General features: G+C 39.6%; 1 protein-coding gene across 1 annotated transcript; it reads left to right on the forward strand.

The window, feature by feature from the left end:
* The first annotated feature begins 332 nt into the window (after positions 1-332).
* Positions 333-21,612, forward strand: LOC104665691 (putative uncharacterized protein C10orf113). Its single transcript, XM_010367586.2, is given in 3 exon segments — positions 333-401; positions 403-503; positions 21,303-21,612. Coding segments are annotated over 3 exon segments (480 nt in total).
* The last annotated feature ends 660 nt before the right edge of the window (positions 21,613-22,272 follow it).

Genomic DNA, 22,272 nt, shown 5'->3' on the forward strand with positions numbered 1-22,272 from the left:
GACCAGCCATAAAGCAGCATAGAATATTATGAAACTACTCCAGAAGTTCAGTAATATCTTTGGGACCTGCTCATAGCCCAAGTTTGTGAATACTTTTGTAGTTAAAAAAATATTTTTACTTTGCCAGGCCATTGCAATTCTTTTCCATCAGTGAATTTCACTCTACAGTCTTTTCAGAGCATCTCATAATCAGTCAACAAATCTATTTCAAATGTGTTTGTTACTAAGCAACGGTTGCTAAGAGCTTCTGTAATTAAGATGAAAGTTCCAAGGTAACAATGCCCAAACACAGCACCATTTTCACCATTTTCTGATAATGCAGGAGGAGTAGGATGGCTACAAGTGAAAGAAGAATCTACTCTATGGAAAGCATGGCACCTGAAATTTCTGAAGATATTGGCTGTCTGTCTTCTAGCTTATATGAGAGAGAGTGTTTGTGTTTTACTAATCAGCCAGTCATTTTTTTCTTGTGTGGCTGAAATGTACATTCCAGACATGAACAGGTAGAGTATATATTGGAGACAGGTTTATACTGCATGGCTATGCTAAGACAGGGCCACGTGGTGATGTAAATGATGCTGCCTGACACGTGCAGCTATAAGAGGGGTGAACGGAGTATGCTCTGCATGAAATAAACTTCCTTTGCAGTTATCACTGACCTAGATTAAGCAGCAACGCAGGCCTGTTCTGTACTTTGTGTAACAATGCAGTTTCTTTTTCTTTTGGAGATTTGTAAAGGAAGACTCAGATGAATTTTTCCCTATTCATGGTGCCTGGCTCATAGCGGGTGCTTAACAAATGCTCCTCTTTGCCTTCCCACTCCATTTTGTTCCAGGGGCGAGGAGGGGGTTAGGGTTTCCATGGCGACCTGTTGTTGAATGACCTCCTTTCAGACCTGTTGTTAGATGCCCAATGGGCCCGAGCTGCGGTCCAGAGAGCCGAGCCTCACCTAATGGAGGGCTTTGCTGGTAAAAGAAGATTCAGTCAGTCCAAATCAGCAAGCAATTACTGAGTCACTCTCCAGCTGCCGGAACCCTTGGCATTTCCCTACAGGGATTATCTGCAGGTTAGCCTTGTTGCAGGCAGAATGGATGTCAGGTAGATCTGGTTCTGTTTTGGTTCCATATGTTTGGGATGTTTGGCAGGTCATACCTCCTTGGACTTTAATTTCCTCATCCTTACAGAGTGCACAATAACAGCCACTTGGCTCATATTGTAGGGTTGGCGTAAGAATGAGAGGAGATAGATTATGTAAAGTGCTATGTAAAGGTGTATACATATTCATTTATTCAACAGATATTTACCAAGTGGTTCCTAAGTGTCAGGCACTATTCTAGTTTCATAATATAGTTCATGTCAGAACAAATCAATAGATCTATTTAATCCTTTTTAATGGCATTTTAATATCCTATAATATAGTTGTTCCATCATTTATTTAACCATTCCCCAATTTATGGACATTTAAACAAATAGTGCTGCATTGAACATGTTTATACATATAACTTTGGCATATGTGAGAATATTTCTCTAGGGGAGTACTGAAAGAGATTTTGTGAAGCCAGAAGTCTTATATATTTCATGTTTTGTCGGCTACTATCAAACACACCAAAGGGCAATAGCAACCTACCGTCCCAGACAACATGTAAGAGAATGCCCATCTTTCCCTATCTGGCGAATCTAATTTTCCAATTTTACCAGTTTGCTGGATGAAAAGTAATATCTAATGGTTGTGTTATTTTTGGTTTCTTGTTCTATCCACAAGCATCTTCTATTTTTTTTTTTTTACCATTTTTACTTCTTCTGTGGGTAGCCTTTTTATCCACCCCTTTTGTGTGCTTGGAGAGACTTTTTTTTTTTTTAAATTTGAAGGGGCTGTTTGTATACTTGAACATGTTTAATACTTTTTCATTTCATTTTATGTACTTTTTCATTGAGAGGAGAGAGCCCATGTTAACCACTATTTTACAGAGGCGATGAGAGACATATGAAGTGAATAGCTAGTTACAGTCACTTGGCCGTATATGATGGGGCCTGGGTTGGAACCTGGCTCTTCCTATTCCAATCTGCCTTTTTTTTCTTTTCTTTTTTCTTTTGAGACAGGGTCTCACTCTGTCTCCCAGGCTGGAGTGCAGTGGCATGATCTCGGCTCATTGCAACCTCCAACTCCCCGGGTTCAAGTGATTCTCCTGTCTCAGCCTCCCAAGTAGCTGGGATTACAGGCACCTGCCACCACACCTGGCTTATTTTTGTATTTTTAGTCCAGATGAGGTTTTGCCAGGTTGGTGTGGCTGGTCTCGAACTCCTGACTTCGGGTGATCCACCCGCCTCAGCCTCCCAAAGTGCTGGGATTACAGGCGTGAGCCACAGTGCCCGGCCCCAATCTAGTTTTATTTGAGCAAGAAAGGGTTATTTGGGAGGCTCAGCTGGCCAGGGAGGGTGGGTTACCTTGCAGGGCAATTTGGATGATTGAATGCAGTACCAGGGAAGCCACTGGGTTAAGGAAGCAGAATGATGCCCAGCACAGGTTTCTTCTAGTACCAGCCGCCATCCAGCCCCATCTGCAGGTGTCACCTAATCCTGGGAAAAAGTGAAGGTAACTGAGGGCCTGAGGGCCTGAGGGCCATGACTGTGTCTTTGTTCCTGAGGAGTTGGCTACAAAGACAAAGGAGGAGGAGAGTGATAGCCCCTTGGCGGTGCCACCTTTCTGCCCTACAAGGGCACAAACAGTACTGTAGTTGCCTCGCATTACAGAGACCAGAGAACATGACTATTCTCAATAATCACAAGAGACTTGAAACAAAAATCCTCTCCTTGTTGGAGTTTTCAGTGGTATCTTATTTGAATAATCATCACTTCTTTTTTGTGATTGAATAATTACCATTCTCCTTTCCCATGTAAAAGAGTAAACTTGATATAAAGTTTTTCTGGAATGGTCTTATTTTAAGATTTTTTTTTTTTTTTCTTATCCTGATCTGGCTTGTGATGTTTTTTGATGGGACTAAGTCCTGGAATAGAAAGTCTAGATGTATTTATTTGCTTGTAAAGGCTGGAAGCAATCTTCAGAGCTCTCTGGGTCAAGTCACTTATTGAACACGTAGGGAATCTAAGATCTGGGGAAGTGGGGTGGTTTGCCAAGGCACTCAGTTATTCCAGATCGAAGACTAGAATTTGGGGTCCTCTTCAACTGTTTTAGGACTTCCGATTGGGCCATTTTATATCTTTTTGACATTTGTCTATGTTCTCCTTCCTCTTACCTTAGGATTCTTACCTGGAAGATGAGACTGGTTGTACTTACTGCATTGAATTGTTGTGCTAAGTAGTTGATAAAGCTCTTTTCACGTTTGAATTTTTTTTTTTTTTTTTTTTTTTTTTTTGAGATGGAGTTTTGCTGTTTTCACCCAGCTGGAGTGCAATGGTGCTATCTCAGCTCACCGCAACCTCCACCTCCTGGGTTCAAGCGATTCTCCTGTCTCAGCCTCCCAAGTAGCTGGGATTACAGGTACCCACCACCATGCCCAGCTAATTTTTGTGTTTTTAGGAGAGACAGGGTTTCACCATGTTGGCCAGGCTGATCTTGAATCCCTGACTTCAAGTGATCCGCCCACCTCAGCCTCCTAAAGAGCTGGGATTACAGGTGTGAGCCACTGTGCCTGGCCTCACGTTTGAATTTTAACCTCCCTTTGAACATGTTTATGAAAACCCCTTTTTTTCCACATTCACATTATGCATATAACATGTGCTTCGTTGACCCTTGTTGAATTAATAAAAGAATAATTGTTATGTATTTCTATACTTTAATCACACACACACACACACCCCACACACACTTAAGTCTCAAATTCACCACTGTATAGCCACCCCAAGGGTATACAGCCCAGCCATCCCCAGCCTTTTTGGCACCAGGGACAGGTTTTGTGGTTTCCACAGATGTTGGGGCTCTGGGGCAGGAGGATGGTTTCAGGATGAGAGCAGGAGGATGGTTTCACGATGAAACTGTCTCACCTCAGATCATCAGGCGTTGATTAGATTCTCATAAGGAGCACAACTGGGATCCCTTGCATGTGTAGTTCATAGCAGGGGCCATGTTCCTGTGAGACTCTAATGCCACCGCTGATCTGGCAGAAGGCAGTAGCAGTAATGCTCGCCATACTGTCTGCCACCCTGGGGGTGGAGGCCCCTGATATAGTCTATCTCCTGTTTTCAGGTATAGAGTATTTGAAATATTAAAAGTAAATCATTTTCCCATGATTTTAAATACAGAAGAGGATCCCACAATTTCCCTTAGATGCTCGTTTTGATTTTTCAGAACTGACGCTGTTGGAAAACTTGTCTGCTTTAGTCTGTTTCACAGGTGGCTGTTGACTCCTGTGCTCGCTTGTTTTGCCCGAGTATTCTCTTATACACCCTGAATGGGTAGTTGGGCCATGGACTGAGTGGTAAGGCGATCTGGAACTTCTGGAGTGGTGTCCCGTGGTGCTGTCAGAGTAAGCCAAGCTGGAGTCTGCGTGGCTGCAGTACATAGGTGACTCAGGCTATGCCAGTAGACAGGCCTGGTGCAACCCAGGGTGAAGTCATAAATATTTCTAGGCTATTTGGTTGGTCTGTCTTGTCATGGTCTCTGAGAAAGGCTGGCATGTTTTAAGTCAGATGTCTGTGTATTAGGAATACCACCAAGAGTGAATGCTTAGGAATGGTGGGTTATATTACCAAGGAGAGTGGTAAGAGAATTATTGTTCCTACAAGTTTCACCACTGAATGAGGTCTTTTGTCCTTTTACAGAGAGTGATTCAAAACCCTTTAATCCTGGCCAGGCTGGAGTTGATGTTTGGATACCGGGGGCAGGGCCTGTCTTCTACCTAGAAGTATATGGTACTATGTCAAGAGGAAGATTTTCTAGAACAGGAGTTCTGCTGAAGGTGTGGGAGGTGGAGCGGCAGATTAATCCTGGACCTCAGGCACCCTACGGGTAGAACCTTAGGACATGGATTTGCTGTGAACATCTCACATGCTTTGTATCAGAGCTTCATCCAAAGGGATATCATCAATTTTGGGTTCAAGGTAGAGGAAAGATTAACATACTTCAGATAACACACTCTGAGATTTTCTGACTTTTATTCATTTTATTCAATCTTGTTCTAGTCTCTTAGATTTACTTTTTCAGCTTTTAAAAGTTTTTTTTTGTGTTTCTCTGTCATGGGTGATTTTTGATGTTCAAGGGTGGCATTAAGAAAACAGCAACAACACTTTTACTTTAAATATTAGTTTTTCATTCTTTCAACTTTTATTTTGATGTAATACTAGACAAACAGAAAAGTTGCAAGAATATCATGAAAAATTCTTGCGTACTTTTTTCCAGATTCTCCAAATGGTCACATTTTGATACATTTGTTTTATCCTTTTTCTTTATATGCTATTTTTTTTCTCCTGAGACCATTGAGGTAAGTGCAGATAAGATGTCTCGTTGCCCCTAAATAATGCACTGTGTATTTCCTAAAAACGAAGGCATTCCCTTACATAAATACCATATAACTTTCAAAACTGGGAAATTAACATTGATACTGTCGTATTATCCAATCTACAGACCTCGTTCAGATTTCACTAAATGAAACAATAATGCCATCTTTTAGCAAAATAAAATCCAAGATCATGCAGTTTATTGTGTTGTCATGTCCCTTTGGTGTCTTTAGTTTGGGACGTTTCTTTCTATTCTTTCATATAGTGAGATTTTTGAAGAGCATAGACCAGGGTTTTTTTGTTGTTGTTGTTGAATGCCTCTTGTTTTGCATTTATTTGATGTCTCCTCATGATTAGATTCAGGCTTTGCATTATTGATAGGACTAAAATTGATACTAGTTTTTAAAAAAATTTGACTTTAAGTTCTGGGATCCATGTGCAGAACGTGCAGGTTTGTTACATAGGTATACATATGCCATGGTGGTTTGCTGCACCTATCAACCCGCCATCTAGGTTTTAAGCCCCGCATGCATTTGGTATTTGTACTAATGCTCTCCCTCCCCTTGCCCCCCACCCCCCGACAGGCCCCCATATGTGATGTTCCCCTCTCTGTATTCATGTGTTCTCACTGTAATTTGTATTAGTTTTAAATGGATATTAGTTTTTAATTAGTATTGATTTATTCAAGTTGAAAACTATATTTTTTCATTGTATGATTTTATTTTACTGTAAATGTCTTGTTATTCTATATATAAATCTAGCAAGTAGAGTATGAAATAAGAACAAATCATTTATGGGTGTTTGCTTTAAATGATGCTTGATAAACTCAGGCTGGACAGACTAAATTCCCATTAATCCATTCAGTTTGTAACTTAATTACATCTTCTTAAACATTTAAGATTGTATTTGTAAATAAATATATCTAATCTTTCTTTTATCACTTTAAATGCCTCATAAAGCAAACCTGAAGACCTTAGCAAACACTTTCCTAAGTACTTGAATAATTCTTGCAGATTAAAAATTAAACTTATAAATGCGGTAGATTCCTCATTCTTCCAGACATTCTAATATTGTTTGAAAACACTCATATTTTCACTGCTTACTCAATCACATCTAAAATCACTTCAAATCTGGCACACTTTCAAAGATGTCAGATTCTCAAACATTCCATATACCTTATTTATTATTATTATTTTACATTTTTTTGAGACAGAGTCTTGCTCTGTCTACCATCTGAAATGTAGTGGAGCGCTCTTAGCTCACTGCAGCCTCCACCTCCCGGGTTCCAGTGATTCTCGTGCCTCAGCCTCCAGAGTAGCTGGGATTACAGGCCTGACTAATTTTTGTATTTTTTTTTTTTTTTTTTTTTAGTAGAGACAGGGTTTCAACATGTTGGCCAGGCTGGTCTCGAACTCCTGGCCTCAAGAGATCTGCTTGCCTCAGCCTCCCAAAGTGCTGGGATTACAGGCATGAGCCACTGGTACCCGGCCACATTCCATACACTTTAATCCCTAATTTACAAAGATTATTCTGAGCGTCACACAAAGTTATTAATACTATGGCTTCAGCATTTCTATATTTAATTCCATACCTTCCCAAGGTTGCCAAGACAAATGTGCACTGTAGAAAGCAGGTCTATTATGGGAGTTGGATTGAGGTTACCACGCTAATAGGTGTGACATGTGCTAATATGTTCCTCTTACACAATTGTTTATCTGGCAGAGATTTGGGGTTGAGGAACCATATGTCCCTGTTCTTTTTGCACTACAGATAAATTCATTTCATCATTTCTATGACAACATGAGGCCAAGCCTCATATAATTGCTATGACAACAGATAGCGGTCCACACCCTTCAGATGTAATGGATTTTCAACTTTGGTCTCCTGGGTTGATATCCTTTCCTCCGATTTGGGTGGATGCAGGGCATCCTCATCCAAATTGCAAAGGATTTCCCCTCCTGCTTGATTACGTTCTGCATTTCTTTAGCTCTTGGCAGCATTATGTCGTCATTTTATTCTGTCTGATTGGATTTTACATTTTCTTTCAAAACCTTTGGCCACAACTCCAAAGCTTCATGCTAATGAAAATGCCCTTCTCTAATTTCTTCATGTTACTTTGAATTATAGGTTTTAGAGCTTGACTTAGATTCCCAGAAAAAGTTCCACTAGTGCTATGTAACATGATTATAAAAAATTCCTAGGCCAGCCATGACTCTTAACATCTGAGAGCTCTGTGTACATATTGTAACTAGAGATGACTGAGTGTGCTCTTTTAAATTTTATTGTTGAATTGCTTTCAAACAGATTTGAGAGCTAAATTACAAATGAACAAATACAATCAAAGTAGGAATAGATCACGTATAAGAACATCATGAAGTCATGGATAGTGGCTATTATTTATTACGATGTGCTATTTACTCTTGGTAATTTAATTTAATTTTGCTTACTTAGAGTGTCTGGAATAACAGTAATCACTTTCCATTTTCTTAGCAGATATTCTGTCCATTAATCTTTTTTTTTTTTTAATAGTTTAGTTTGGTGTCGTTACTAAAAGTACATGTTTTGGAATCAGCTGCACTTGGGTTGAAATTGCAGTTTTGCAGTTTTTTTTGCTGTGTGACTCTGGGCAAGTTACCAAACCTCTCGAAGCCTCCTGTGGGTAACCTTGCAGGGTTGTCATGAGGATTAGGCTGATTTTGGAACACATAACATAGCACCTGGAGTATAGTTTTTTATAATGTTTATTATTCACACTTCCCATTTTTGTTGTGTTTCTGTCCTCATCCATTGATTCTGGTCTGCCTCACCTCTCCCAATGACATTTATTGAGCCCTGACCCCTATTTTGGTTTCTCTAATAGCTGTACATTGCCTATATTCAATATATATTTCTTCTACCTTATAATCACGGTAGAGGCATAGTGGACAGTCCATTTATTATAAAGATTTCTTCTCTGTGTCTCCTGGGAGAGCCCCTCAGTTGTACCTTCTTGGCTTCTTTGTGTTGAGCTTGGTGGGAATCCATAAGCCATCATTCCTCTCCACCTTAGAGGCCATTCCTTGGATGCATCTGTTTCTCCTTGATCTTGGACACTTCCAGCAGAACATGCACACATTTTGCAGTGTTTACGGTGAGTTGCATCAGTGCTGTCCGTTGTCCCAATACTAAAGACTGTTTTGGTTTCTACTGTTTTCGGAAGCCAGATTCATGCTCCCTCCTACCTTGTTCTTTAGGGTTATAGACATCATTACCCTCTAGGAGGAGGACTTGGCAAGGAGGAGCTGACCACTGACCATTGGAAATCGCGACACCCACCATCCACAGCATGCTGGGCTCCTCTCCACTTCCAGTTCCTTCCTTTCTTTTTTCCTTTCCCTTCCTTTCCCTTCTCTTTCCTTTCTTTTTTTTCAGGGTCTTGCTCTGTCACCCAGGCTGGAGTGCAGTGGTGTGATCATAGCTCACTGCAGCTTCAACCTCCCAGTCTCCCGGGCTCAAGTGATCCTTCTACCTCTGCCTCCCGAGAAGCTGAGATCACAAGCACACACCATAATGCTCAGCTGGTTTAGTTTTTTTATTTGTAGAGATGGCAGAGGTGTCTCGCTATGTTGCCCAAGCTGGTCTCAAACTCCTGGCCTGAAGCAATCCTTCTGCTTCAGCCTCCCAAAGTGCTGGGATTATAGGCATAACTGGCTCACTTCCAGTTTCACTAAGCTTAGGTTGTGCCACCTATCAGGAGTGGCCAAGGAGGTAGTAACCTCAGTGACCATGACCTTGAGTGGATTTTAAAGACAGAAAACCTAATGGGGCAGCAGTAGCCATGGTGTTCTTAGACACTGAGCAGGAGCAAACTGGAATAATTCTATAGATTTCTACTTGCCCAGGGCAAAGCCAGATTGGTCCTGACTGATATTTTTCTCAGTTTTCAGAATTATAGATAAACACCAAGGCTATATGAACAGTTAACAAGGAAGACTAACCATGCAAGAATAACTATGGCTAACTGAATGCAGCAGTTGTTTGGATGGATATTTGTTATATACGGACTCTTATAATGACAGTTACTATTAAGTACCAGATGCCAGATACTTTGAAAAAATTTATTTCTTTGGATTTTAACAACCCTTTGAGATAAATGTTATAATTATCTCCACTTTCACAAGTAAAAGGTTAAATTCATTGCCCAGAGTCACATGGCCGGTAAGTGATAGAGTCAGGACTAAGACCTATATCTACATAAGATCAAAGATCATGCTTTAATCACTTCCTGTAGACAAATGGCATAAGGAATTTTCTAACAACTAACTTAGTGAGATTTTTCCTTGCCAAATTAAGAAAATGTTATGCCAGTCAGGGAAGTCACCAGAAAGCACTGATTTAAAGAAGAACCTATCAACTCCAAAAATATTGTCTCTAGATGTCCATTAATTCTACCAATCCATGACTCATTGGGGACAATAAGCAACTCCTCCATCCAGAGATGAGTAAGAAGTTTTATCAGTCGTTCTGCTCTAGATATGAATTAATTTACCCAGATTGCTTTCCTAACAGCAGGCTGCAATGTACTGTGTGAATAAAAGATTTGCTGTTCGGGAAGGAGAAAGTGGAGGTGGTTTTGGAACATGGAGACCCTTTACAGTAGGGTAGGCTTTGGTGACCTTTGTCCAGCCATAGGGTAGAAAGTAAAGAGGAAGGTGAGAGGGAACTTGGAAGGCTGAAATAGGACAGGGATACAGAAGGAGCGGTGGGAAAATCCAAAGACAAGTTCACCTCTCTCCTGCTTTTGCTGACTCTGAGGATTCTTGGTGGTGGGTGATGAGGGTGAAGGTTTGAAATAAGAAGTAATAAAGGCTGGGCATGGTGGCCCATGCCTGTTATCTCAGCACTTTGGGAGGCTGAGGTGAGAGGATCGCTTGAATCCAGAAGTTTGAGGCTGCAGTGAGCTGTGATGTTGCCACTGCACTCCAGGCTGGGCAAGAGAGTGAAACCCTGTGTTTAAACTACAACAAAAAAGTAGTAAGGAGAGCAGTCCTTGGATTTCAACAGTCGCCAGTCGTATTTGGGGCTTTCTTAAAAATGGAGATTTTGGAAATGTATTACTAGAGAATTGGATCCAGCAAGTGTGGAGTGGACCAAGGAACTTGGATTGTACCAGTCTCACTGGGTGATCTTAATGCAGATGCCTTGAGGACCAAACTTGTGGCAAGTTTGAGTTAGAGTGTCTTCCACTGGGCTGGTAGGCAAGTCTACACCCAACCCAGAATGTGATCCTGTGGCTTCTGTGAGGCTGGGGACTCCCTGGTTGAACAGCTCAAGGTGTTTAAATTGAAGAAGGGCTTCCTGCCTTTAAATAATGTGTTTAATCAATCCAGGCAAAGCTTTTCAAGGCCTAGAAAGTTCTGCCTCAGGGATAGGCTGCCTTTTTCTTCCTTGCCTCTTAGCTAATTTCTGGCTCCATCTCTCATCCTGGCCAGGTTTGAGGAGGAAGAACTGGGTTTCCAGCTTCAGGGAGCCAAGAAAAGAGGGGGTGACCGCTGAAAATAGGACCTTCAGTGCTGAGGCCGGGACAGTCCCGGACACACTGGGATGGTGAGTCCCCTCCTTGGGCAGAAGCCCATGTGGTGTAGACCCCTCACCAATTCTACTCCGCTACAAAAAGACTGTGCCATGATGTCTCAGGTTAGGGGAATCACTCACTGAGTATATTTGGTGCACGCATAAGAGCTGTTTCTCTTTTCTTTAGCGGAAAAGCTCTTTTCAGTTTAGTTTCTTTGACTTGTTTCCTGTGGTTGCAGGAGGCTGATTGTTGGTAGCCTTACCTGGCCTGAGAAGTAATTTCTCAGTGCTTCCTTTTTGTCAAATATTATAATGTCAAGAATCATTGCCAGATTTTTTTTTTTTTTTTTTTTTTTATCTCCACTGAGCTGTAACTAGGATGTGAGTTCACTGAGACTAGAGAAATTAGATCTTCAAACAGCCCTTTGGAGGATACGAATGGGGAAGTACCATACAAAGGAGTTAAGGGAGGACGGGCTGTCCTGTCGGCATTGGCCCTGTGGCCTCGCCCCACCCAGTGGCTTTACTATTAGCCTAGAGAGATTGTACTATATTCTTATTGAATTCAGTTTGGAAGAGGAAAATGTGTTTTCTTGAATGAGGAATGTCCCCAAGGTGGAGTTCAGGCTGTTTTCCTCTCAGCTTGAGCTCTGGGATGAAATAGGGCCTGTTACAGACAAAGCTCTGTTTGAACTAAAATGACTCACAAGAGGTGTCCAGAGGAAATGAAAGAGTGTACTGGAACCTGGACAAATGTTGCCCTTGATGGAGGGTGGAGTGGGTGAATAATCAAGCTGAATAATCCCATTTCTAGTTTTTAAAAAAGGTATATTAACTGTGTGTGATGTGTGTACCTAGACCACAAACAGATTTTGAGAGGAATTCATAAGAGAAATTCTGAAAACGATTTTAAGCATGGCAGCATTGTAGAATAGCATACCTTCCAGGTGAAAGAGAACAATGTTCCTATGGATGAATGAATCCTGATGTTTGTCAGAACTCAGTAATCACCCAAGACATGAATTAATCCCAGAAGGTTTCCCCATCTAATTATATTGTGCATATGCTAATACTAAAAGTAATTTGCAATTGCTAGACACACACTAATTGATGGGACAGTTGTGACAGTAGGAAGGAAAATGTTCTAGAAGCTTTCTAACTGGATGGATATCACTTTTGAATGGAAACTTGTCCAAATCTGGATAATTTGGGATCGACTGTGTAAAAGGTAGTCCTTGGAAGAAGACTTAAAGTTGCTTATAATGTGGGTTTACATGGATAGAATAGTGTCTTCTAAAATTTAGGAAACATATGCAGAAAATTCTGAAAACAAATGAGACTAAGAATTAATCCTGCCCTCTGTCTTTAGCATTACAAAGGGGTTTTAACACTGTTGCTAAATGACCTGGAAACAAAAATACTATAGAAAATAAGAATATATATAAAGAAGCTTTGAGTCTAGGAGAGTAGGATATGACTTAATTCAACTGAAGTCTTATTTTCTTGCAGGATGGAAAATTAATTTGACACCTGCTTAGATTTTTTTTTTTTTGAGATGGAGTCTCGCTCTGTTGCCCAGGCTCTGGAGTGCAATGGCATGAGCTCGGCTCACTGCAACCTCCGTCTCCTGGGTTCAAGTGATTCTCCTGCCTCAGCCTTCTGAGTAGCTGGGGGGACTACAGGCACGTGCTGCCATGCTTGGCTAATTTTTATATTTTTAGTAGAGATGAGATTTCATCACGTGGGCAGGCTGACCTTGAACTCCTGACTTCCGGTGATCCACCTGCCTCAGCCTCCCAAAGTGCTGAGATTACAGGCGTAAGCCACTGTGCCCAGACCTTTTTAGAATTTGCCTTTGGTAAATGTGTAGGTCTGTGGCAAACAAAACAGAGATTGACTTATACACAGGACAAAGATGACCATCAGCGTCAAGTGGTGCCCAAGCTCCTTAAGGTTCTCGGATTTGAGGCAGCCACTTGGGAGAATCAGTGATGTCATCATGACAACCACCTCACCCAACCAAACACTACTCTGCTATTATGTTGAGACATAGGTTTCCTTGGAACCTATTCCCTTAGGATTAATATGATGGGATCTTTCCTGATAATAACAGCTAGTAGGTACTGAGTGTTCACAATGTGCCATATGCTGTTTTGAGTGCTTTGCTTATATTCATTCACATAATCCTTCTAACTCTATGCAGATTCCCTATGTTTTCTCTTCTTATTTTAAGATGGGGAGGATCTGATACACAGAAAAGAGAATAACTTGACTCAAAGGCACACAGCCTGTAGAATTAAGATGGAATCTGGCTTTGGGACTTGCTTTTCGTCAGCCCTTGTGTACTGCTCCCCAGTGATTGGGGATCATAGAGAAATTGTAACAGGTCACATTTCACCCACAGTGAGGAGCCTCCTCCACTGAGCCTGGCCTCCCAAGACACAGTACTTTTTCCCTTTTGTGATTTAACCAGTAATTTCATTAGGTTAAAAACATCATCTGCTTTTCTTACCTTGAAACCATGACTTCTACTGAGGTAAATGGTGTGAGGGCTGTGGGTTCAAAAATCAAACTGAAAGTGTCACAAAAAGAAAGCTGGTAAAAGTAAAATTGGACTCCCACCTCACACACATACAAAATTAACTCAAAATGGGCTAAAGACTTAAATGTGAAAGCTAAAAGTATAACACTTTTAGAAGAAAACAGAGTAAATCTTTATGACTTTGGATTAGGCAGTGGTTTTATATATAATGCCAAAAAACACATGCAACAAAAGAAAATACAAATTAGACTTCATCAACATTTAAAAACACCTGTCCTTCAAGGACACGCTCAAGAAAGTGTAAAGACTACTCCTAGAATGTAAGAAAATAGTTGCAGATCATTCTTCTGATAAAGAACTAGTACCCAGAATATATAAAGAATGGTTACAACTCAATTATTAAAAGACAAGTAACCCAATTAAAAATAGGCAACAGATTTGAATAGACATTTCTCCCAAGAAGATGCATGGTCAATAAACACATAAAAGAAGGCCTGGTATCGTTACTCTTAAGGGAAATGCAAATCAAAACCACAATGAGACACTTCATACGTCCTAGAATGGATATTGTGAAAAAGGTGGACAATAACAGATGTTGGTGAGAATGTGGAGAAATTGGAACCCTCATACATTGCAGGTGGGAATGTAAAATGGTGCAGCTACTTTAGAAAATAGCCTAGCATTTCTTCAAAATTTAAATGAAGAATTACCATATGATCCAGTAATTCTACTTCTTGGTATATATCCAAGAGAATTGAAAACATATGTCCATGCAAAACTTTGTACATGAATGTTCATAGAAGCATTATGCCTAACAGCTAAAAAGTGGAAACAACCCAAAAGTCCACTAATTGGTGAGTAGATAAACAAAGGGTGGTACATCTACATAATGGAACACCATTCACCCCTGAAAAGGAGTGAAGCACTCATCATACTGTTAATATAACATGATGAATCCTGAAAACATTAAGCTAGATAAATCAGGCACTAAAGGCCACATATGATATGATTCCATTTATATGAAATGTGCAGGACAGGCAAATCCATAGAAACAGAAAGTAGATTAGCAGTTACCAGAGGTTCTTAGGGAATAGGGATAATGGGGAGTGATTGCTAATGAGTACTGAGTTTCTTTTTGGGGTGATGAAAACGTTCTAGATTTATATAATGGTTATTATTGCATAACTTTGAGAATATACTAAAACTGACTGAATTAAACATTTTAAAAAGATAAATTTTATGGTATTACAATTACATGTCAATGCAAATATACGCATACATATACAAAAATAAAAAAGAAAGCTGTATCTGCCCTTTTGCAGAAAGTAGGAAGCAAAGTTAGCATTGACCATTCAAAAAATACAACAGCAGGAAATTTTTACCAATTTCACTTTGGGCACCCAAGGGCACTGGGACCCAGCTGCTTGCCAAACGAACTTCATTTTCTTATGTTTTTCTTCTTATTCCTTTTCCCAAACTTTGTGGTTGGAGGAAATAACTAGTTCAGTGGGGAGAAAAAAGATGCTGCTTCTGTTTCAATCTTGAAGCAGTGTTCCATGTCATGACCTGTCACACACACCAGAGGTTCTACATGGATTCCAAAACAGTAACATATGGAAATGTTGTCTCTTTCCACATTGCTTTTATTGGTTTTCTGCTGTCCTGCGCTTTTCTCCAGCTGGGTTGTTTTTTGCTTTGGTTTTGTTACTTCTGTTTGTTTGTTTATTTATTTGTACAGAGAAAATTATCACAGTGAGCAGAGTACAGGCCTACTGAGACTCAGCTGTGGAGTATACAACATGGTCATTATTTCAGTCTGGTTTTGGCATTAGGGCAATGAGGGTGTCATAAGACACCCTCAGTTAGGAAGTTAGGAAGCATTCCCTCTGCTTTTATTCTCTGAAAGAGATTGTAGAGAACTGGTATAATTTCTTCCTTACATGTCTGGTAGACTTCACTAGTGAACTAATCTAGGCCTTGTGCTTTCTGTTTTCAAAGATTGTTAATGATTGATCCAATTTCTTGAACAGATATGGGCCTCTTCAGATTGTCTATTTCCTCTTGTGTGAGTTTTGGCAGATTGTGTCTTGCAAAGAATTGGTCCATTTCAAATTGGTTAATAAATGTGTGAGCATAGGGTTGTTCATAGTATTCTTTTATTATCCTTTTAATATCTATGGCATCTGTAATGATGGCCCCTCTTTCATTTATGATGTTAGTAATCTGTGTCCTCTCTTTTTCTTAGCCTGGCTAGAGGCTTATTGATTTTATTAATCTTTTCAAAGGACCAGTTTTTGGTTGCATTGACTTTCTTTTTCTCTATGGAGTCCCCACTTTTCAATTTTATTGTTTTCTGCCATAGTTTTTATTATTTCTTTTTGTCTGCTTACTTTGTATTTAATTGGCTCTTCTTTTTCCAGTTTCCTAAAGTGGAAAGTTAGATTATTAATTTTCAGTCTTTTTTCTTTTACAATATGTGCATTCAATGTTATAAATTTCCTTCAGATCACTGATTTTGTGGCATCCCACAATTTTTGACAAGTTGTATTTTCATTTTCATTCAGTTCAAAATATTTTATAATTTATCTTGAGATTCATTCTTTGAACCATGTGTTATTTAGAAGTGTGTTATTTAATTCTCCATATATTTCAGGATTTTCCCATCTTTTTGTTATTGACTTCTAGTTTAATTTCATTGTGATCAGAGAGAAGACATTGTATGATTTCTATTCTTTTAAATTTGTTAAGGTGTGTTTAATGTGGTCTGTCTTGGTGAATGTTTCATGTAAGTTTGAAAAGAGTATGTATTCTGCTGTTGTTGGGTAAAGTAGTCTATACATGTCAATGATATGCTGTTGATTGATGCTAGTGTTGAATTCAACTATGTCCTTACTGATTTTCTGTCTGCTGGATCTGTCCGGTACTGATAGAGGGGTGTTGAAATTTCCAACTGTAAGAGTAAACTCATCTGTTTCTACTTGCAGTTTTATCAGTTTTTGCTTTGTGTAATGTGATGCTCTGTTTTTAGGTGCATACATGTTAAAGATGGTTATATTATCTAGAGAATTGACCCCTTTATTATTATATAATGGCTTTCTTTGTCCCAGATGACTTTCCCTGTTTTGAAGTCTACCCTGTTTTGAAATTAACATAGCTACTCCTGTTTTCCTTTGGTTAGTGTTATCATGGTATCTTTTTCTCCATTCATTTACTTTAAAATTATATATGACTTTCTATTTAAAATTGATTTCTTGTAGACAAAATACAGTTAGGTCATATTTTTTTGATCCATTCTGAAAATTTCTGTCTTTCAGTTGGTGCATTTAGATCACTGATGTTCAGTGATTATTGATATAATTGGGTATCTGCCATATTTATTACTATTTTAAATTTTTTGTCCTTGTTCTTTCGTTTCTCTGTGTTACACTCTTTCTAATTTTTGTGGTTTTAATTGAGCATTTTATATGATTCTATTTTCTCTCCTTTCTTAGCATCTCTGTTATACTGTTTTTTAAAGTTTTCTTTTTTAGTAGTTGCCCTGAGGTTTGCAATATACAGGTAATCCAAGTCCTCTTTCAAATAGCACTATGCTACTTCATGGGTAGTATAAGTACCTCATAATAAAGTAATTCTAATTCTTCTAATTCCTCCCTCTCATTCCTTTTTGTCATCCATTTCACTTATACAAAAGCATATATGAGTGTGTAACATAGATACCTATATACACATATATACATACATAAAATATCTGTATATAAGAATATGTAACTGAATACATTGTTTTTATTATTATTTTGAACAAACTTCTGTAAGGTCAATTAAGAATAAGAAGCCAGGCATGGTGGCACATACCTGTAGTCCTAGCTACTCAAGAGGCTAATGTGGTAGGATGACTTGAGCCCAGGAGTTTGATGCCAGAGCCTGGGCAATATGCAAGACCCCATTTCTTAAAAAAAAATAAGAAAAGAAAAGAAAAAAGTTAAAAAAATTTAAATTTTACCTCTACTTACACCTTTTTTTAATGTACTTTCTTTATGTAGATCCAAGTTCCTGACCTTCATCATTTTCTCTCTTTGAAGAGCTTCTTTTAACATTTCTTCCAAGGCAGGTGTATTGGCAACAAATTCCTTCAATTTTTGTTTGTCTGAGAAAGTTGCTATTTCTCCTTCACTTTTGAAGGATAACTTAGCAGGGTACAGAATTCTAGAGTGGCAGCTTCCAAACTGCTTACATGTGGAACCACACACTGAAAGTTGCGCACCTGTCATTGTTTCTGAAACTTTGTTGTTTCTACTTAATATGCATGTGGCTTATATGATATTCAGCTCTTAGACCACTGACAGCTTAAAACCCTGTGTGTCCTTCTTTCATGCTGTTCATTGAAGATGGAGATTCAAGTGAGAGAAGTGAGAGTTTGAGGACCATCTTTTCTGTTGTTTTTTTTCAATGTTATATTTTTATGCTTTGAGTATGTTTTCACTTTTGTCACACTTTTTTTTTTTTTTTTTTTGAGACGGAGTCTCGCTCTGTCGCCCAGGCTGGAGATCTTGCAGTGGCCGGATCTCAGCTCACTGCAAGCTCCGCCTCCTGGGTTTACACCATTCTCTCGCCTCAGCCTCCCCAGTAGCTGGGACTACAGGCGCCCGCCACCTCGCCCGGCTAATCTTTTTGTATTTTTTTAGTAGAGACGGGGTTTCACCGTGTTAGCCAGGATGGTCTCGATCTCCTGACCTCGTGATCCGCCCGTCTCTGCCTCCCAAAGTGCTGGGATTACAGGCTTGAGCCACCGCGCCTGGCCTTGTCACACTTTTTAAAAAAGTGTTTTAACAATTATGGGATAAGTTGAGAGTTAAGATTTGGAAGAGGTGTTGATGATGTTCTCTTGTTCTTCTTCCTTTTTTTGCTTTTGTTCTCTCGCCCTCTCCATTCTGAACTTTCTTTTCTAGACACCCATTTCTTTTTCTTAATTTTTTTTTTTTATTTTTGAGACAGAGTCTCGCTCTGTCGCCCAGGCTGGAGTGCAGTGGCCGGATCTCAGCTCACTGCAAGCTCCGCCTCCCGGGTTTACGCCATTCTCCTGCCTCAGCCTCCCGAGTAGCTGGGACTACAAGCGCCCGCCACCTCGCCCGGCTAGTTTTTTGTATTTTTTAGTAGAGACGGGGTTTCACCGTGTTAGCCAGGATGGTCTTGATCTCCTGACCTTGTGATCCACCCGTCTCTGCCTCCCAAAGTGCTGGGATTACAGGCTTGAGCCACCGCGCCCGGCCCCATTTCTTTTATATCTTTAGTAATTAAGGACGCTTACTGTGGATTTTTTTCAGCTCTGTATGTTTACGGATTCTTAGTTGTCCTGTGTGTTATCTCTTTAGGCTAAATTTAATCTGATACAGTAATCAAAGTTATGTGGCTCAGTGTATCATTCCTTCCATATCACATGTGTAAAGTGTACATGAGAATTTGAAACGCTCTTGGGTGTGTGTGTGTGATATTTTTTGTCTAGGGAGACTTTTCTTATTTATATGGAGATTAACTCACCCAATGCACAAAACCCCACTGTAACTAATGTAATCTATAAGATTATTACATAATCCTATTTATATGTTTTTGTTGTTTCAAGAGGAAGAAAATGTCTATGGTCTTCAAACATACATGGTGTCTTACTAATGCAGGGAAGAGGGAACACAAATGACGGCTGGTGTTGCTCTTTTTTAAGAATTAAAAAAATTTACTATTTGTGTTTCCTTTAAATTTGGTTATAATTAAATGAGTGTGTGCTGGGTACTATAAGAGCAGATGCTAGTCCCAACCGAGTCATTAACTTCCTTTTTACAAAAATATAGATGCCAAAATATTTTAGTATGCATTCCTAACAAATAAGTATTTAGTTGTATGTATAAATACCTATAACACAAATATTGCAAAATATATATATATATATATATATTTTTTTTTTTTTTTTTGAGACGGAGTCTCGCTCTGTCGCCCAGGCTGGAGTGCAGTGGCCGGATCTCAGCTCACTGCAAGCTCCGCCTCCTGGGTTTACGCCATTCTCCTGCCTCAGCCTCCCGAGTAGCTGGGACTACAGGCGCCCGCCACCTCGCCCGGCTAGTTTTTTTGTATTTTTTAGTAGAGACGGGGTTTCACCCTGTTACCAGGATGGTCTTGATCTCCTGACCTCGTGATCCGCCCGTCTCGGCCTCCCAAAGTGCTGGGATTACAGGCTTGAGCCACCGCGCCCGGCCAATATTGCAAAATATTAACAACAATTTCTTAATTCCTTTTAACACAGTTCATATTCACATTTTATTGGATATTTCTTTCATTTGCAAATTGCAAAGTCTTTTGTTTTGTTTTAGTAGTTGCTCAAGTTATGAGCCAAATGAAGTACATTTATTGAATTAGCAGCTTTGTCTCTTAAATATTTTTAAATTTATAATAATCCCCTTCCACTGCTTTCCCCCTTTTAATTCCCTTTATTTGTTGGAGACATCAGGTTTTTGCCTTATAGCATGTCCCACATTCTGGGTTGGGCTGATTGCTTCCTTATAGTATCATTTAACTTGTGCCTCTATCCCCATATTTCATAGAAACTCATAGATCAACAGGCCTGATAATATTCGGGCTCAAATTTTCTTTTCTTCTTTCTTTTTTCTAGGCAAGATCACTTTATAGTTGGTGCTATGTACTTTCTAGTGCATCTCGTTGGGAGAGACATAGTATCTGTTTGTCCCAGTTTCAGTGAGTTAAGATTGGTCAGAAGATGTAGCTGTATACCTGGTCCATCATTTATAAGGTTCCTCATCAACCATACATTACCCTAAGTAATGGTTTTTGCAATGGACTTCTAGAGAGAATTCCATCATTCTTTCTGCATTTATTAGTTGGAATTCTTTAATAGGGATCAATTTTTTATCCTTACTTATTTGGTATTCTGAAATATAGTTTGAAAGGAAAAAGCAAGATCCATTCGTTATTCTTTTCTGTTATTGATCCATTTTCTGAATAATGAATTGGGGTCCTGGCATCCTGCCTTGGTGGGAACCAGGGAGTTGTTCTCTACCTTTTGGGGAAGAGGGAAAGGGGTGGGAGGAACATCTTATCAACTCATTATAAACCCATGGATGCATTTGAGTGTATTTGAATCAGTTGCAGTAATTCCTTTTGATATTCATGTTACCCCATCTTTGGCCAGTGGAGACTTCTTCTATTTGGCTTGTGTGTCTCTTTGACACTCTTAATCTGAGCCATTAACTTCTGGGCAGCAGTTTCCTCCTCTTTAAACAATTGGGTTAGTTGGTCTTCATGATTCCTTTTAGTTGTAGCTTCCCTTCCAGAAAAAAGATGGTATATGCTAATATTCTATGACTAAATCTCTTATGCTGAAAATCTGTTTTTATTTTTTCCCTCTTTAGAGTCCACACATTGGGTGAATTAATGCATTTGAAAACATAGGATGTTTTTGTTTCTCTCTCTTTCTGATGTTTTAGCTCCTACTTATGTGACACTGGCTTGACAGGAGTCCACACTCTAAGCTCAGTATCTAGGTAAAAAATCACACAAAGCAAACAATATAAACATTTCTGTACTTAAGGCTGTAATGAGGCTTACAAAAGAAGTCCCTGATTTTGAAGATGGATTGGTTTTGAAACATAACTAGCAATGTAGTTGTTATTATTCCAAATGTGGTATTTTTTTTTCCCTTCTATGGAGGGTACCAGGCATAAAGAACGGACAGCTGCACTTCATCCCATAGGCCTGGTAAGGCAGAATGGAGAGCCGAGAAGGGCCTGAGGCCTCCCAGGGAGCTGGCTGGGGAGACCAGAAGGCTGCAAAGCTGGCCAACGCTTGCCAGGTGGCTGTGGAGAGTCAGCTTCAGTCTCTACAAGCCGTCCATCCAGGCAGCTCCTGAACCAGATCCAGGCAACTGGGCCAAGTCCCCAAGGCTGTCTCTGGGACCAGAAGGTATAACCAAAGGGAAGCATGGATTTAAATTCCAGGGCATAAAAGAAAAGTTCAATGTATCTAAGAACGTGCTGAAAATGACTTTTTTTGTAAATGTCTAAAGGACACTGTCTTATACCAAACCATATACAATAAAATTTTAAATGAGCCTGAGTTCTGTTTCCATCCGTGCCCTGTGGAGCACATGTGACTTCAAAGGCAGCTCTGTAGGGTGCAGGGAGGAAGGAGTGTGCTTTTATTTCTCATTTTGGCACAAATCCATCAAACTATTTTTGATGGCTGGGAAACAAAACTTACATTCCCTCTAAATTCATTGCATTTGCCAGATCCACCTTTGTTTTTCTACAGTGATGGTTTCTACTTCTTCAACCTTTGCATTCCTCTTACTTTGAGGCTTTATTTAGCAGGAAAAAGGCAAGAATGATGCTAGATTTCAAGGGAAGCCTTAAATAGCCCAGTTCATTAAGCAGTCCCCTCTGCAACTTACCATTTCTTCTCCCCAACCCCCAATTTAAAACAGTTGTTTGTAAGACTTTTAAACATGAACCATCCCTTTCATAGGAGTCTTATGATGTGAAAAGGAACTGCTGGTTTCATTTCAATGTGGTGGGAACCCTTGGTGATGAGCAAATATAGCTTCAACCTAATGCATGTGCACAGTGGCTGTGTGTGTGTATGCATGTGTGCATGTGTGTGTATGTGTGTGCCTGTGAGCTTCTAGAGATTCTGGAATTCTATTCATCATAAGAATTAGAGATGTC

This window comes from Rhinopithecus roxellana, chromosome 11, assembly GCF_007565055.1.
Source record: "Rhinopithecus roxellana isolate Shanxi Qingling chromosome 11, ASM756505v1, whole genome shotgun sequence".
NCBI classification, from domain to species: Eukaryota; Metazoa; Chordata; class Mammalia; order Primates; family Cercopithecidae; genus Rhinopithecus; species Rhinopithecus roxellana.